Raw genomic sequence first — 17,913 nt, forward strand, 5'->3', positions numbered from 1 at the left:
TGCAGTCAAAACAACAGAAAAGTTGTGAAGAATCTCATGTGTGTTGAGTGACTGTACCCATGAATAAAGCAGAATTGTGGAGAAGGCGTTGTGATGTGAGTTTCTATCTTGAGAAACAGTAAAATAAAAGGTGTGGTCAAGTCCCGCCCCCTTTAAAAGCTGAATGAAACACCTGGAAGTTAGTTTTACAGAAATAAAACACTTTATTTATATATCAATCCATCTTTGCTCTTGTTCACAAACAAGTTTGATATAATTTAACAACAGATGAATTAAAAGGCTACTTGAAGACTGGCGACTGGCACTATTACTGAGACACAATCAGATCTGGGCCTTCACGGTTTCTCAGGCAACCACAGGAGTAAAGCTCCACTCCCTTTTCCTCTCACGATGTCGTCAACACAACAATCATCTAGGCATCAGTGTACACATGATGTGTGTATGTATATATATATTTATATTTATATATGTATCTCCTTAACAAAAATAGAAACAACTTTGATCCTGCCAGTAAATTTTGGTCATGCAAAAAAGACAGCATCAGCTCACACATCATTTAACATTGACTTTAAAACCATTACACAATAGATAAATTATAAACTGTACCATACAGCATACGATTAATACTGTGCAAATACACATCTGAGCTGTACAAAAGTATTTTGTATTATTCTTGTTAATCTCAATTCACAACTTTTTCAAAACGACTACGTTAAACAGCATAAAAATATCACATTACATCTGATGAAACAGCAAAAATAAACACCTCAGGTCCCTGTCTTCTTCCTTTTTTTTCCTTTTTGTGCATTTTAATCTTACATTCTGCAATAGTGTCTCTGATTTGTCTACAGTACATGTTCAGATGATGAAAAAAAAAAAAGCAAACATGGGATATATGAGTATAATGTAAAACTCATGATGTCTATCATGATAATGAGCTACCTTTTCAAAGTGCAAAGAGAGCAGGTTGAGTATGTATAAGACCTGATGTCAGTATGTTACATTGTCCATGCTTCTGTACCAGAGGAAATCTCACTGAGATAAGAATTAAGAGCGCCTCATTTTGAAGGACTTTCTCTTTATTGATATAAAAGTGCAGGCACTATAAGAAATGTAGAACATCTCTGTCTTCAAGTAAGGTCAGTGTTAATGTTCTTCTCTTCCAACATTTTGGTTGTGTTTGGATTCGGCTTTACCTTTACGATAAGCTCCTCAGGAACTCGTTTAAACCTTTGTGGACGTTGGCAGGCTGGGAGGCGGCGCACTCGCTCAGGCTGGACCCCATCTGGGCGTAAAGGGCTTGGCACAGGTTGGCGGTAGCACCCCTCACGCTTCCGCCCCGGCCGTGAATGGTCCCGCTGTGACTGGAGGTGCCCAGCAGGTGCCACAGCAGGGGCAGCACCTTCTGCTCCACCACCTGGGGTTTGCGAGGGTACAGCTCCGTCACGAGATCTGGGGATGTAAAGTGAGGAGAAACAAGAATGGGTCAGACATACAAATATATCAGAGAGCAGGGGTATATTTGTCTTAATACTTATCTTGGTTTGGTCTTATGTGAAGTTATTTGGGTTCATTATTTTGTATGCACTATTAGCGTAGCCTGACAAGCCAGACTATATCATTACAATGTCTAGTCTGGCAATGACCAGTAGACCTCGGCTCAATCCAGGGGGCAGGATGAAGGCTGTCTTTCAAACTGCCTCTGCATGCAATAGGGCTAATCAGACTAATCAGAGCAAAGAGCAGGATGACGTAGTCAGAGCGGAGCAAGCTGGTAGATTCAACTTTTCCCATATCCCGTCGGCAAAACACCAAATACATCCTTCTTCGAAATGAATGACTTCAGTGCAGTTTCTTGCTCAACTTTTAAAGAAAATGACAAGTTTAATTCTTTCAAAATTGATGCCAATGCCGATTCAAACGATTCCTTTGCCAAAGCCATCTTCTTGTCATGTTTTTCACTGTCACAAGTATGTCGTCATTGCATTAAGCCCGCCCAACGACTCTCTAAACAGATAGAGCGCTGTGATTGGTCAACACAAACGGTGTTCGAGACTCAAAAAGTTCCTATGACTCGTTTCTAGACTGACCTGTGGAGCAAATATATTTGCTGCCGCTAGGGTGCGTCTAGATTTCTAGGCTACTATTAGCTACAATCTCTTGAAAATTATTTGGTGACATAATGGCATACAAATTCAGAATAATGAAACGATTAATTGCATAATTTATTTACATGATACACATCTAATTACTCAAATGTTTTTACCGATAAGTCTGAAAATTAGGGTCTGGAAAAAGTATGGAATTTAGCGTTAGACATACCTGCAACCTTTTCAATAAGATCCACCTTCGCTTTGCCACTTAGAAACTGAGCCTTGGTGCAGAAAGGCTGGAGAAGGAGTATGTTATCTGTCACGGCAACAAAGAAAAGTACAATATTAAATCAAATTCATCAAATTTTAGCTAAACTACAGAAATACACATGCTTGAAGAGAGTACCCAGATTGAAGATAAGTGCATTAATGGCTCCAATAGCAGCAGAGTAGACGGCATTGTTCTTGGAGTTGAGGTGATTGTCCACGATCGCTGGGACCAGCATGTTGACGACTTGGGACAGGTTGTCCTTCATCAGGTGGATGATTTTCTGTAGAGACTCGAGGGCATACAGGTTGACCTTGCTGTTGGACTCCTGCAGCCTGGCCTTGAAGGCATCAAACACCTGACCACAGGAAGGAGAACAAGAAAGAGGGACAGTTCAGTGCATGGTGGCAGGTCAGAACTACGACAGTGCAAAACAGAGCAAGCACTAAAATCAAGAAATGTGTGAAAAAAGGACTGAATGTTTTTCTTGAGCTGATCATCTGCCTTGTCTTTTGTTCTTGTACACATGGATGGGACATCATACACAACAAAACAATAATAGAGACAATAATCTCAAAATGCTATAGCACAACATGCTGTCACCATAGGGCTGGTCAGAAAACCAATATGCCACTTGAAATGAGAAAATATGCTGACTGTGAGCACTTTTAAATCCAGGTTAAAAACATTTCTCTTTTCATGTGCTTATGGCTGAGCTCTTTTTAAGAACTTTAAATCATAATTTTGGATTTGCACTGTATATATATTCTTTTTTTGTACTTTCTTTATTCTTTTTTTTCTTGCTTTTAACTGTATGTTTAATGTTTACAATATTTACTATTCTGGGTTATTTTTATTTTAATGTTTTAGATCTTTTTCCGTTTCTAGTTCTTACTGTTAAATGTTTTGTCTTTATGCAAAGCACATTGAGTTGCCTCTTGGTATAAAATGTGCTACATACTGTAAATAAAGATGCCTTGCCTTGCCTACTGTAGCAGCATTGTCGTCATGGAGATAAAAGCTCTGTAGAAAAAACTAATTTCTGTCCACTGAACTCTGGGGGGCTTTTAATTTGAAATGGCAACAGGAAGTATTGACTTTGCATTAAGGCATAATGGTGGACAAATGACAATGAATGAGAAGGAATCACATTAAAATACAGAGGGAATTACAAGTTATGGAACTGTTACCTTCTGCAGATGAGTTAATAAAAGCCCTCCCTTACCCTGTCATAGGGCAGCTGAAAACAGCTGGGAGTCTATTACATCTGCTGTAAATGCTTTGTTGCACCATTTTCAAAGAACAACGTCCAACTGAACATGTTAAACGCTCCGTCGCTGGTGTTACTTCAGTTCACTGCACTTGTACTAACCGGGAATATACTATTGATGACCATGTTGGGGTTGTGCTGGCAGTCGGCCACCAGCTGGTCGATTCCCTTGATCCTCTCTCTGAAGTCCTTTGAACCCAGCAGACCTGAGATCTGCTTGATGTATTCAGTTTTGTCCGCAATACTTTGTGTTTGGGATCTACAGCTGTAATGGCTATTGGACTCCCTGTAGATGACACAAAACACACCGGATGGTTTGCCTTCATAACAGAGTTCATTATGAACAGCCTATGTATTACACAATGTGAGAAATCAGCTGCTTCAACAAAGACTGTTGTTAGTGTTAAAGGGATAGTTCAACATTTTGGCAAACTGGCCCATTGCCATAATCCCTATAGTTTTAGCAGTAGGTTCGTTACCTTTATTTGTCGGTGCAAGCTATTTTTAGAGCTGCTTAGAGTTACGCTATGGAGGCTCATGGAATTTCTTGGTTTCCCTCATCAAACTCATCAAATACACAATCCAACAACTCCAAAACGCTCTGGTGGACAAGTTCTGACCTGCACATTCACCTATGAGATAATAACGGAACATTACGAGTTGTTTTCAAGGTAAATTCATGCAAAACCGCTGATGCGCGTTCCCATCAGGGACACTTTTTCACCAAGCTGTCTCTGCATTTACCTCTAAAACAACTCCATATTGTAACATTCTGTTATTATCTCATAGCGTGGTGAATGTGCAGGTCCAGGGATGCAAACGGGTCAGGACCAAAAAAGAGAGGAATTTCCCGGGGGGGGGCAGCTCACCATTAACAAATAAGTACATTACAATATCACGGAAAAGTCAATTTCCAGTAGTTCAACCCCAACCAAGTATTGAGTGCATATAGATGGACATAGTTTTCAGAAGGCCAACATTTCTATATTAAAAATGCTTTTAAAAAAAATTCCTTTGCAATATTTCCATTTTTTTCCAGATACTGAATTTTAGGTCTTCACTGAATGTTAGTCATAATTATTACTATTAAAATAAACTGAATAAATAAAGACATGGGATGTTTCATTCAGTGTGTAATGGACATATATATAGCCTAATGTGTTAGTTTCACTTTAATTGAACACATTCTACATCGCGGAGGCGACGTCTTTAGGGCTTCCTTCACCTCTGAAACGGGGCAGAGCTCCGTGGGAAACATCTGCCTGACACAGCAACGTAGGGAACCGTGCATGTCCGCGGCGCACAGCTCCACGGTGCACGGGGGAAAAAACGGCGTCGCCGTCGCGCGTCAACATTGGAGGTCGGCTGTTATCAGTATAATCAGAGACCATGAATGAGTTCGCCTCAGTTTCACGTGATTGTCACTGTCTCATTCTGTTAGAAAAACATTTTACTGACCCCAGCTGAGACCCCCCCCTCCCTCTCAAAAACAAAAACTCTTCGGATCTGAACGATTCACACAAGTCACCTAATTGGTCATGAAAAAAGCGAGTTTCGCTTTTCAGCGCGCTGTTTGCATCCATGAGGTCACAACTTGTCCACCAGAGCGTTTTGGAGTTGTTGGATTGTGTATTTGATGAGTTTGATGAGGGAAACCAAGAAATTCCATGAGCCTCCGTAGCGTAGCTCTGAGCAGCTCGTGGCTCTGCTGCGCCGTTCTAAAAATAGCTTGCACCGACAAATAAAGGTAACGAACCTACTGCTAAAACTATAGGGATTATCGGCCAGTTTGCCAAAATGTTGAACTATCCCTTTAACAGCTGAAGGGCTTGATATTCACACCCACCTGTTGGTCTGGTTGAGAGGCTCCCTAGTGAGAGACGAGGCTCTGACGGTGCCGCTGGCTGGGAGGGAGCGCCGGCCCCGGGCTGACTGGGTGTCTTGAGGCATCTCACCAAGACCCTGAAATAACCCACAAACTCCAGGTCACATGGCAGTGGGGCCTCTGGGAAAACACCAATATGAAAACACAAAGAGGAACAGATGCTGCACCTTTGTCTTGAGAGTGAAGACGGTGTCTCTGACAGTTGGCAGATCTTTAGTGGGGATGTATTTCTCCAGGATCTTGTCAAAGTCAGGGTGGGACGACAGAGACAGCAGCATTCGACGCCCGAAGTACCTGTGGATCGAACCATTGTAATATTATAACACAATGACATGTTAGGTTTTCCTTTAGGGCTATAAATACTGATTTCACAGTGCAGGTTTGTAAGATAAGTTAGATTATTCTGCACTGTATATTTCTCATACTCCATAAAATTTCAAACAGTTTTCACACAGCACTGTACCACCACCACCACCACACTCTACCACATCAAAAGTAACCACAGAGCTCATAATAACAGTGACAATAATAATTGTAATTAATGTACACTTAGTCTGTAATTGGTAGATTGTAAAAACAAAACACAACAATAAAAACTCCACCTGGCTTCCTGTGACGAGTCTTGTGCGAGTTTGGTGACAGCGGGTAAGATTCTGTCAGTGAGGTCTTTACCCCCAGAGAGGAGACGGGCAGCACCAACCTTCTCCACCACAGTGGTCAGATGTTGAGCAGTGCATTTTCTCACAACTGCATTGAGGTGACTATCAAATCAGAGAAGAAATTAATTCAGCAATCATATATACAGCATATACAGTGTATATACTGTACATATATATATATACATTTTGATGTATAAAATAGGGTAAATCCACCTGCAATAATTCCAAACTTTAAGTTTGGTAGAGCAATAATCAGTGTGTGTGTGTGTGCATGTACACAAACCTGAGTCCTCCTGTTAGCAGAGCGCTGATGCTCCGAGTGGGGGTGCAGTGCTGCACCATGCAGTCCAGTGCTGCATCAACATCCTGCCTGATGAAGGCGTTACTCTCCCCAGCCTTCTGCAGTAAAGCCTTCACTGTCCTCTCCAGCTCCTGGTCCATCCCCTTTTGCATGTGGGTGTACATGTCTCCCAGGGTGCACACCGCCACCCTGGACACACTGGACCTCAGGTTCTTCACCTGAAGAAGATGAACCTCATTAATAACACTTGAAAGGGACACAATCCAATGTCAGCATCAAACGGTAGGTCATGGAGAGATAATTAAGATATCTGACAAAAGAAATGCAAGGAACAGGCAGTGGAGGCAGAGAATATAAAGTGTATGATTACCGAAACACTGGCAAATGAATGTGACTGTGTAAAATAAGACATTAACATTCAAAACTGACAATTATATAGAAAGGAATGTGGGAGTGTTATCCAACAGCTGATACTACCTCTTGAATGAGACACAGGCAGACATCATGAAGTCTGCCCTGGAGTGTGTCTGAGTGGTAATGGGCCAGAGAGCGCATGAACACCAGACCTTCAATCTTCTTCTCCCTGGATTGATAAAAAAGACGCAATTGACAGCCATGATTCATCGAGACCTTACTTTCTTCACCAAATGTAAATATACTGGTTAATGTTGAAAATGTTGTGTTGAAAGAGGCTGGGAAATTGGGAAGAATGTCAGCTTTTTGGATGAGAGTAGATTTATAGTGAGATGGTTTTAAATATTTGTTTTGTCTAGATTTTATTAAAGGGATAGTTCAACATTTTGGCAAATTGGCCCATTGCCATAATGCCTATAATCTTAGGGGTAGGTTCGTTACCTTTAATTGTCGGTGCAAGCTATTTTTAGAACGGCAGAGCAGAGCTCAGAGCTACGCTACAGAGGCACATTTATTTTATTTATTTATTTTGTTTAACCTTTATTTAACCAGGCAAGCAAATTAAGAACAAAATTCTTATTTTCAAGTGCAGCCTGAGGGGGAAGGGGGAGGGGAGTGCTAAAAGTGAAACAAGGTTAATAAATTACACAGAAAAATTCTATACAATACAGTACATACAATATATCAATATAATCAATAAAATACAATACAATACAATGTAATTAATCAATGGGGCATGACAAGAAGCCTGTTAGCAAGTGCAGGAGTCGACTGTGATTTGTAGTAAATTTTGTTTGAAAACAGAGAGAGACGTGAGGACAGAAAGTTTAAGGGTGTTTTGTAAGGTGTTCCAGTCAAAGGCTGCAGCGAACCGGAAGGCACTGCGTCCAAAGACGGTGCGGACTTTGGGGATGGAGAGGTTGATGAATGAATCATCAAACTATCAAATACGCTCCGTTATTATCTCGTAGCGTGGTGAATGTGCAGGTCACAACTTGTCCACTAGAGCGTTTTGGAGTTGTTGGATTGTGTATTTGATGAGTTTGATGAGGGAAACCAAGAAATTCCACTAGCCTCCGTAGAGTAGCTCTGAGCAGCTCGTGGCTCTGCTCCGCTGCTCTAAAAATAGCTTGCACCGACAATTAAAGGTAACAAACCTACTCCTAAAACTATAGGGATTATGGCAGTGGGCCAATTTGCCGAAATGTTGAACTATCCCTTTAACATGTGTAGGCACAGGATGTTTGAGTTGTGTTCAGTGTTTCTCACCAGTCCTCCGAGCTCAGCAGGTTGAAGCTCTGTATCAGCACCAAGTCAGGTTTGGAGAACGGACGCAACTCTGGAGGCTCGGAGAGATTTTTCTTTGGGCCCATGGTGCCAGGGGACAGCTCATCTAAATGGTCCATCAGACACCACACACACAGATTCAGTTTCATGTTACATCTCTATCCATCTGAAAACAAGTACTGTGTGTGTGGGCAGCGGTGCATTAACAGTAGATTGTCAAAACACAGCAATGTGCCACATTAACCAAAGCAAACATCTTATTCAGCCATGCTCTAATGGCCCTGACTGTCTAATTAATGTACCAGCATTTTCCATAAACAAAGACCTGTTAAAGCGCTGGCTCATCTATTTATAATGCCGTGGAGCAGTGCTACATTGCAAGCCAGTGTCAGTACAAGTGAGAGATTACACAGTGCAATGTTAGACAGACTCACAGGGACAGTTCATGGTGTATAAAAGCAGGTAACTGAGCTCCACTTTTGGTGCCGCATGTAACTTAAGTGTTGTTGTTTTTTTTAGATCCACAAACCTGAGCTATGAGACATGGAGGGCCGGGTTCTGCTGAGGCTAGGAGCCCTCCGAAGCCGCGAGAGGTTCTTAGGGTTGGGGGGCACGGTGGGGGGGCTCGGCTGGTGGGGCGGAGTGTAGCACTTGATGGGGCTTTGGGGTCCCGGCGGGCTGACGGGGCTGGTGGGGCTGAGGGGGGACTCATCAGAGAGAGGGTCCGCTCTGGTTGAAGGCAGTGTGCTGCCGTTCAGATGCAGATCTACAACACAGAGGATCAACATTTCAGATGTGTCAAAGTTTAAATTGTATTTTGTGCTGATTTATTTTGTGAATAATTAAACTTATCATGTAATGTAAATGTAACAGACAGCTTCAATAAATAAAATACATTGAATGTGTGTTTTTAAGTATCCATAGAGTGGTCATTTTGCTTATCTATAACAGGCACATTTTGACAAAGTCTGCTTAGCTATTAAACTCCAATTCATAAAGACATTTAGCTTTCCATAAGTGTCTCTTGCCTTTAATGATTAATGCTCTATTGTCCTCTGTGGGTGAATCAGACAGCATCTGTCTGACACGGCGAGTCTTGTCTCGTGCGATGTCCCCTTGACTGGCTTGCCCCTCCTGCTGATCCAGACGCTGCGGCCGCACCCTGTCCCGGCCGACCCTGGCGTTCCTCACCCTCTCCTGCGCAGTAAACACAGCGGCTGGTGCTTTGATAGCTGGAAAACTTTTTATGGCACGCTGTGTTTTAATCGCTGGATGAAGTGTGACTAACCTTAAGCTCATCTGGACGCGGGCTGTCATCACCGTCTATGTGACTGCCAGGCAGAGCGTGGCTGTGGATGCCAACAGAGGGATCAGCGGGGGGTGCGGCGCTCGAGTCGCCCTGCTCGAGTGACAGGGCGACTCCTGGACGGCTTGACACTGCAGTGCTGAACATGCCTGAGACACATAAAGAGGATGTTTGGAGATTACTTGAATGCATGAGTGAAAATGTAGACAACACAGCCTGAACTGTTGAATACAGATACGATCTGCTTCACTTTTAAAAACAACAACTGTCTAAATGTCTATTTATCTTTACAACTGTTATGATAAATAGACATCTTGTACTTATTTATATATGAGTCTATTGTAAAAACAGCACCACACACGCTCAGGAACAAAACAAAATACCAAACAACTGAACAATGAGTTACACTCTCCACAGACTGACCTCTTCCAATGACTCCCTCAGGCATGTCTGTGCCTGGTGAGTTCCTGCTGCTGTGGCTCTGTGATCCTACAGATCAAAGCACATGTTTTAGACTCTGATTTAATCATTTAAGCACACTAGATATCTTTACCAGGTGAATCTAGTGTCACTGCTAGCTGACCGTTAGCAGGCTTCAGACCTCTGACTGATTCGCGAATGGCGGGTTTGACCAGCGGAGGGGACGGTCCTGTTGTCTCCTCCTCAGTTCTGCTTGCTCCGTTGGAGTAAGAGACTCTCTGCCCGACAACGCCCACCTCAGGCGACAGTTCACTCCTCTGAGACAGTCCTTGACAAAGGAAAATACGAAGATGTAAATACGACACCACCCATTGCGACAGAATATGTAAAACCATCTCTTTTATACCTTGAAGGCTGCTGAAGTCCATGGACACAGAAGACCTTAGTTTTGCAGAAGGCATTCTTGCGATGCGAGGCTTCACTCCTGAAGAGGCAGAGCTTCCAGGACTGTCGACACATGTGACAAGTGAGAAATTATGCTGCGAAAATGCTCGGCAGTGCTCAACACATTGTCACAGAGCACCAGATGGATGTGTGTTCCTTTTCACCATGTTTGTGAGACGTGAGAGTGCTACAAAGAGGAAGCACTATGCAGGACATAAAGGGATAGTTCAACATTTTGGCAAATTGGCCTATTGTCATAATCCCTATAGTCATAGCAGTAGGTTCATTACTTTGAATCATCGGTGCATGTTGTTTTGAGATCTGCAGGGCAGAGCCGCAAGCTGCTTAGAGCTACACTACGAAGGCTATGGGATTTCTTGGTTTCCCTCATCAAACTCATCAAATACACAATCCAACAACTCCAAAATGCTCTCGTGGACAAGTTGTGACCTGCACATTCACCATGCTATGAGATATTAATGGAATGTTATGAGAAGGAGTTGTTTTCGAGGCAAATGCAGAGACTGCTTCAGTGAACACAATGGAGGTGAATGGTACAGGTCCCCTGTCCCTCAAAACTCATCAAATACACAATCCAACAACTCCAAAATGCTCTTGTGGACAAGTTGTGACCTGCACATTCACCACACTATGAGATAATCATGTATAATTATGTAACATTACAACACATGAAGCAAATACTCAGAACTACTTGCGCTTTTGAAATCACTCTGCCCAGTAGCAATGGCAATTATGGCAATGGGTGAATTTGCCAAAATGTTGAACTATCCTTTTAAGAAGAAGAAGCTGAAAGATAGAACACAGAACACTGTTGGTCATTTACCTGCTTTTGATGCCATTGGAGCTGGAGTTGGCGACCGAGCCCAGACTGGACAGACCACTTTCACTAGCTGAGGTGGTAAGCTTCGGAGAGGTGTGCGATGGCGAGTCCAGACCCAGGTCTAGCCTCACAGCAGAGTCAGGGCTGTCTGGATCCGGACTGCTGAGGCTCGCTTTGGCCCTCTTCTTGGCAGCGCTGTTGCGCAACGAGCGCAGAGAGTTCAGCATCTGTGGGAAACACACAAAGTGGCACGTTAGTACAGAAAGGTAATATTATTAATGAAGGAGGACTTCAAGGCCCTGGACAAGCAGACGGTCCTCATGTCGCCAATCATACAGGATCATACCCACAATACTGAGAGCTTTATTTAAGAACTGTCACATGCTGACAGTGCACGTGTCCCACATATTCGAGCCGCGTCTTTCTAGGAAAGACGGACAGGTTGCTGACCTCCTCCATGTCCAGAGGATCATCCTCTTGCCACTCGTTGACGTTATCAGAGTCCAGATGGAGGCTCTTTTCTAGCTGCTGGTTCTGAGGGCTGCTTGAAGCATTGGACCTCTGGCCATTATAGGACTGGGTGTGCTCTACTGGAGGGACTACTGGTGAGATAGAGAAGCTCGCCCTGGTGCTGCTCAGAGCCCGGCGGAATGATGAAGTGGAAGAAGAACTCACAAGGGAGGCACGGAGAGGCCTGGGGGAGCATCTGCTAGAGAGATGAGGGTCTCCTGGAGGGGGGGGGGTAGAAGTAAGAGAAAATGATGATACAAAACAGAGGCTACAACATATTCACATTCAGCAGACTAATCAAAAACAGCAAATAACCTTTTACTAGATTACCCTTTGCTGTGTCTGCGGTGTCGCTCCAGGGGCTGGTGTCTCTCTGGTGGGGGCTGGTGTCTCTCTTGTTGGGCCAGGTGTTGGACATTGACAGGGAAGCGTCTCTGTGGTGGCGGGACAGAGTTGGAGTCAGCATGCCTCCTGGGAGTGCAGCCAGAGGGTAGGAGGGCAGCAGGAAGGAGCCGGACGTGGAGGGGTTAGAGGGCAGGGAAAAGGTGCGCTCAACGCTGGGGTTCCTGGAGAGCATGCGGCCCTTGGGTGCCACTGTGAGACAGGGTGTTCACATGTTAGCATGGAAAACTGGGTGTGGGAGTGGAGGTATGGTGCATGCCTTCGTGTAGCTTCAGTTAGGGCTTGGTGATAAATCAATTTAAAAAAAACAACCTGCATTTGTTTTAGGTCGATTATAAAAAATGAAAATGTAGATTTTCTCTTCCCTCAGGCTGCTGTGGTTCACACCCTCCCCCTTGTTTACCTCTTAGAGAAACACACACACAACAAAAACATGACTTCCGTTCTAAATGAGTTTGTTCCCAAAAAAGTCACAGTCCTGCCACTTGTCTGGAAGTGTTTTGGTTTTGAGGACTCAGACTTAAAACACATCACGGTCCGCTGCAAAGTTTGTTCCAAGGCTGTTGATACTGGAGGCAGCAGCAACATCTCAAACAGAGAGCAGCTGCTGAGTGGGAGAAATGTGTCTCGCTGCGAGATGCACAACACTCACTAACAAGCAGGTAACAGCAGCTGAATCATTTCCTATTGCAACGCTCATGTTAAGAAAAGGACTTGGTGGAAAGCTATTACTGATGCAGTCATGCAGAATCGCTTCAGATATGGTGACTACAACTCCCTCGGAGATTTCATAGTGCATTCTTAGAAACAACATTTAAATCTGCATGATAACCACAGAAGTGAAATCAAGTTTGCTTTTGTTAAAGGGACATTGTGTAGGAATTACTCCCATCTAGCGTTGCGGTTGTATATCGCAAGCAACTCAATCAAATTTTTGATGCTGCATTCATGTGAAATTGGGCAGACGGCAGACGGACGACAGCTGCTGCATGTAACGGCATAAACAAGCCTCTATGTAAACAAGTGGTCCGTCAGCACGAGGCAAAACAATACACGTGACAATATGTTGTCATGGCGATGTCATATTGTTTACCTGACCCACGTTTTACCGGCTTTCTCTGGACTTCTGTGACTAAAATGACATCTGGTTTGTTACCGACGGCCGTCTGCCCGACTGCAGGTGAATGCAGCATCAGTGTAACGCTCCATTCCTCCTCACTGCGTTACCGCGGTGACTTTTCACAGACGCCACCTCCACCTGAGCCGACAGCTCCGGTGTCTCCGCTGAGTTTCCGTGGTTTCCTACCGTCACGCTGCCACTGAACTAAAAACATGGCGACACCACATGGCAGCAGCACCGAGCTTACCGTCTCCATGGAGATATGAATGACATGAACGGCTCATTCAGAGCTGAAAGGAACACTTCACTTTGTTGATGGGGGGGATTATTGATTAATGAAATACAGACTTTTGAACGAAATAATCAATTTTCATGAATAGATAACAGGAGAAGTTACACAATGTCCCTTTAAATTCTATTAATAAAATAAAAGTGAGTCATTTCTTTGCTATTTGTAGTTTGTTTTTTGTTTGGTGTGAAAATATCTGAGGTTTTTATTTTTATATTGCCCAGCCCTAACTTCAGCACATCATTTAGACAATGGTTTCTTACCAACATCTGGGTCAGAGAAGTTGGCGGTTTTAAAGATGTCAGGGTCTAAGTTGAGGCTTCCACTTCTCCTGAGGCGAGAAGGGGACTCCCTCCGCCTGGAGGACTGTGGCTTCTGTGGCTCTGCAGAACCTGGGTGGAAAGTGTGTGTTGCCATTTTAATTCAAAACAGAGCAGACTTGCTAACGTGACAGAAAACCATAAAAGAAAAACAAAAAAAAACACTGATCTTAACAGAAGACATAAGACTGAAAATTACATTGTTTATCAAACTGGAGTACTAAGTATTGGAGGCAACCAGAGGCTCAAAAAGCCTCTCGGTGCCTGTGAGCACAGACAGATCACACACAGCTGCAGCTACAAACACTGGACATGTACGTATTAATATTACACAAGAGTGGAAAAATGTAGCAGGGAACACAACTGATTTTAAAGGGTGTGGAAAACAGCATGAGATGAGATCCAAATATTTTAGGCACACATAAACTGGTAATCTTTTCCTCAGCATTTGTTTAGATAATATAACTTATGGTAAGAACACTGGACAGCCAGTGGGTCAGGAATATGTCCAAATCTGATAAGAGACAATCTAAAGCGTGATATTTTGTCGTTTAGTCAGAAATACCCTGTACCTTTATTTATTTCCTTTCGACTTTCCCATTACTACTCCTCAGAGCTAAAACTGAGGAGCAGTAATGCGACAGCTGGCTGGGAGGTTCTCTTTAATTCAACCACACTGACGGGCTGCTATAAACCCACAGAAGCATTGCTACAGTTACAGCTGCAGTAACTGCACATATTTGGAGGAGCAGGCTCGCTGTTGAAGCTGGAATACTATGAGAACTCACTGCCCTCTCTTATTTATTACATTCTCCTTCTCCATGGAGCTGAACAACTCCTCATTTCCTCAGTGTATCAGGGGAAATGTTTCTGACAAGTACATGAGTAAAAGGAAAACTATCAACGTATGGTCTTACACTCATAATTAGATAACTGTTGGCATGTTGTGAGACTGGACACTTATCTGCTTTGCAACTGTGTTCATGTCAGGGTCTTTGGTGACATGTGGCTTGGTGACTCCTCTGACTCATCCTGCTAATCCAATTTAAAGTCACTCTAATTTGAGTCCAGATGAGGTTGACCATTCAATCGTACTTGTTAACCTCATATGGAATTAATACCAGCGTCATCGTGTGTGTGAGAAGAAAATATTTGCACGCACCAAAACTGGGAATGTATGTCTCTGGACTCAGCTTCCTGGACATGGAAAAGAAATCCCCACTGGACACCTGTGAACGGACAGAAAATGATTTTTGTTAATAGCACTAAGAGAGGATAAAGTTTAAATAACTAACCTACAGCAACCTTTAAACACAACAAGAGCCTCGGTGTAATTCCATCCACTGCCCTGAACAATGGGATGTAGTAGATATTTAGCCAGCTCAGATAAGAGACGCTGCTCTGCTCGCTCTGGGTGGATCTTAACTCCATGTATATGATGTCTAGATGTTCTCATTAACGTTGCACTGTCACCATGCAACCTGTGACACTTCGGTCGGACATAAGCAAATGAAACAAAGGAGGTTATGGCAGTAAATGTATCTCAGCCTCTGACAGTGAGTGCGCTGTTGAGGTCAGCCCCGCCGCTTACAATCCGATCAACACTCGGCGCAGAGAGCACTCGGCGTTGATTGCAATCAACACTAGAGCAGCAAATAAGCCATGTTTTACAAGCATAACCCTGTGATATTTCCAATTATGTTTCACGCCCCCTCCACTAAGTGTGCTGTGTGGTAATGAGGTTGCCGGGAAACAGGACACTGCAGTAAACAGAAGGTTTTTTTCAAACGGAGCCTCTGGAGCTTGGACGGCGAGAGTTTCCAGAACAAATATGGTCAATTAATACCTCATGAAACGCAGCCACTCATCACAACCCAGTGCGTATTAATAGAATAGAGCTGATGGCAGCTTATGTTCAACACATCCGTCTAGTTTGTTAGCTGATAAAATGAGATGCAGTGCAGGTTCCGCGACGCGGTGAGTTGACCCTGATGGTTAGAGGCTTATTGCCAAGAGTGGATGCTCATCTTTGCAGGGACAATGTCAGTATACAGGGGGATGAGTCACCTATTGTGTTTCTTCCAGAAATAGGCAGTAATCATGGAGTTTACCTAACTGTTCCCTTCTGTTTGTATGTGTGTAATAGAGACACATATTCAGTCATATAAATTAGCCTATTGTTACCCTGCTGACAGATACTGATTCATATCTAAAGACTCTTGCCGTGCATTATGAGCTGTCTAGACAATACGCTGCCAAGGAAATGTGTGTACAGTGAGATGTGGTTGAAGAGGAGACCACAAAACTGCACAATAAGATGCGGAGGATACAACAGCCCTCCCCTCTGTATTTCATCCACACAAGCATCGGGAGGGACATTAACTATATTTAAACTGTCTCTGCGGAAAGTGCCACCTTGAATACATATTTAGTCTCTTTGGACTAGCACTGCGGGTATGACTCAGCTTCTTAAAACAACAGGACAAAGAGGAGAAAATTGTAAAAAAAAAAAAAAACTACAAAAAGTTGACAGTGGGGAAATTGAGAATTTGTGTGAAGAAAAAAAAAGATTTTGGAGAAAAAAGGAGAAAGAAATCACCAGGCATAACATATTTACAATATCTGCATCTGCCTGGTCCTTGTGATCCTCAGTAATTACAGTCAATGTGAAAACCCCTCCAGTGCACCTAAAAGCAGGCAGCGAACAAATGACTGATTAGGCCCTAATTGCTCTGGATCTCAACGTGTATTTTTAGAAGTCTCTTCAATAAAAAGGTGAACCTGCTTGTTGATTTAATGGCTACTTCATAAATGTCAAACACGGACATCTAAAAGAAGTAGATTCCCAGCTGATATCCAGATGACTAACCTGTGGTACCTGAATATGCTTTGTCCTGACAGAGAATAATTAAGTAAGCAAATGTTCCCAGATGGCTTAATTATTATACAGGATAGGTGAGACTAGGATGATGGACCCCACCTGGTCAGAGCACTTGCCATTAGGCATACAGCACTGCTGCTCGTTCTCAGTGGACGAGAAGCTGGCCATCTCCCAGGGCAGTTTGTTCTTCCCTTTGCCTGCGCTGACGATCCTCCTCTGAAGCGGAAGGTCGTCGGTGAGGGAGCCTAAGCTGCCGTAGCCATACAGTCGGTCACCGTCCGGCTCAGTCCTGTGGCTCCTGGCGCTGCTTATCCTCCCTCCGTTCATCACCCAATCCAGATCGGCCCCAGAGCCGTAGGAGCGCTGTCCAGGTTTGGGCACCACTAAACCGTACTCCACTATCCCCTCCGGGGAGAGTTTTGGAAGGACGTGCCTTGCCCGTCTTGCCTGCACAGCTGCCATCAGACCCTCAGCATCCTCATTAAGCTCCACCATGTCCACAGCTTTCATCAGGGGCTGCTTTTTCCCTGTGTCAAGGCAATAGTCAAAAAGAGCAAACAATTCAAGGGCGGCATGGCGCACTTTCCTTTTGCTGTCTGCCAAATATGGCGCAACCTCAAAACAAAGCTTGGGGACGTTGAAATCTTTCCTTGGATGAGTGAGCATAGCTGCCATGATGATGTTAAGCACATCTTCCCGAACCCTTGAATTTTTGTGCTTCAAATTGTAGATGACATGATCTAACACTCGTTGCGGTGCAACAGTTTTCATCAGCTGTCGAAACACATTCATGTATTCATTCCTGGTGATGGTGCGAGTGTCTCCGAGGACTTTGAGAGCCACCAAGACTAACTGTTTGAAATATTTGTCTGTACTCGTATCTAGCTTCTGGATAAGTAAGTTTAAAACCTGTAAGGTGCTGTACAACACTTTAAAATTACTGTCATCCAAAAGTCTAGGGAGAAAGTTGATGAAGGTCTCAATGCTGTCAGCAGGGACCGACTTAATGTCCACTTGTGAGAGGATGTGTTTGAGCTCCTCCACGCCATTGGTGCGATTCTGGTAGTTCTTTGGGTCGAGAAGTTGCTCGTGTAACTCCTGGGAGATTAATCCAGGTATCATTATTGACGGTCTTATGGATGTGGTCAAATCTGAGAATCCAGAGAGGCAAACACAATCCTGTGAGGATGATAATATTCCTCC

At 43.6% G+C, this 17,913-nt stretch overlaps 1 protein-coding gene across 1 annotated transcript; it reads right to left on the reverse strand.

The window, feature by feature from the left end:
- Positions 1–186: 186 nt before the first annotated feature.
- On the reverse strand, positions 187–17,913 carry togaram1 (TOG array regulator of axonemal microtubules 1). Its single transcript, XM_085766682.1, has 22 exons — positions 16,810–17,913; positions 14,992–15,058; positions 13,773–13,901; positions 12,029–12,292; positions 11,639–11,916; positions 11,192–11,415; positions 10,310–10,410; positions 10,067–10,231; positions 9,907–9,972; positions 9,466–9,632; positions 9,206–9,374; positions 8,707–8,943; positions 8,160–8,283; positions 6,954–7,059; positions 6,459–6,694; positions 6,119–6,277; positions 5,684–5,810; positions 5,478–5,593; positions 3,734–3,917; positions 2,500–2,719; positions 2,323–2,409; positions 187–1,452 (listed from the first exon to the last, which is right to left on the reverse strand). Exons 1-22 carry the CDS (start codon positions 17,830–17,832, stop codon positions 1,199–1,201), a joined length of 4,503 nt encoding a protein of 1,500 aa, XP_085622808.1. The 5' UTR covers positions 17,833–17,913; the 3' UTR covers positions 187–1,198.

This window comes from Trachurus japonicus, chromosome 22 (genome assembly GCF_045865225.1).
Source record: "Trachurus japonicus isolate A0001 chromosome 22, Traja_1.0".
Lineage (NCBI taxonomy): Eukaryota > Metazoa > Chordata > Actinopteri > Carangiformes > Carangidae > Trachurus > Trachurus japonicus.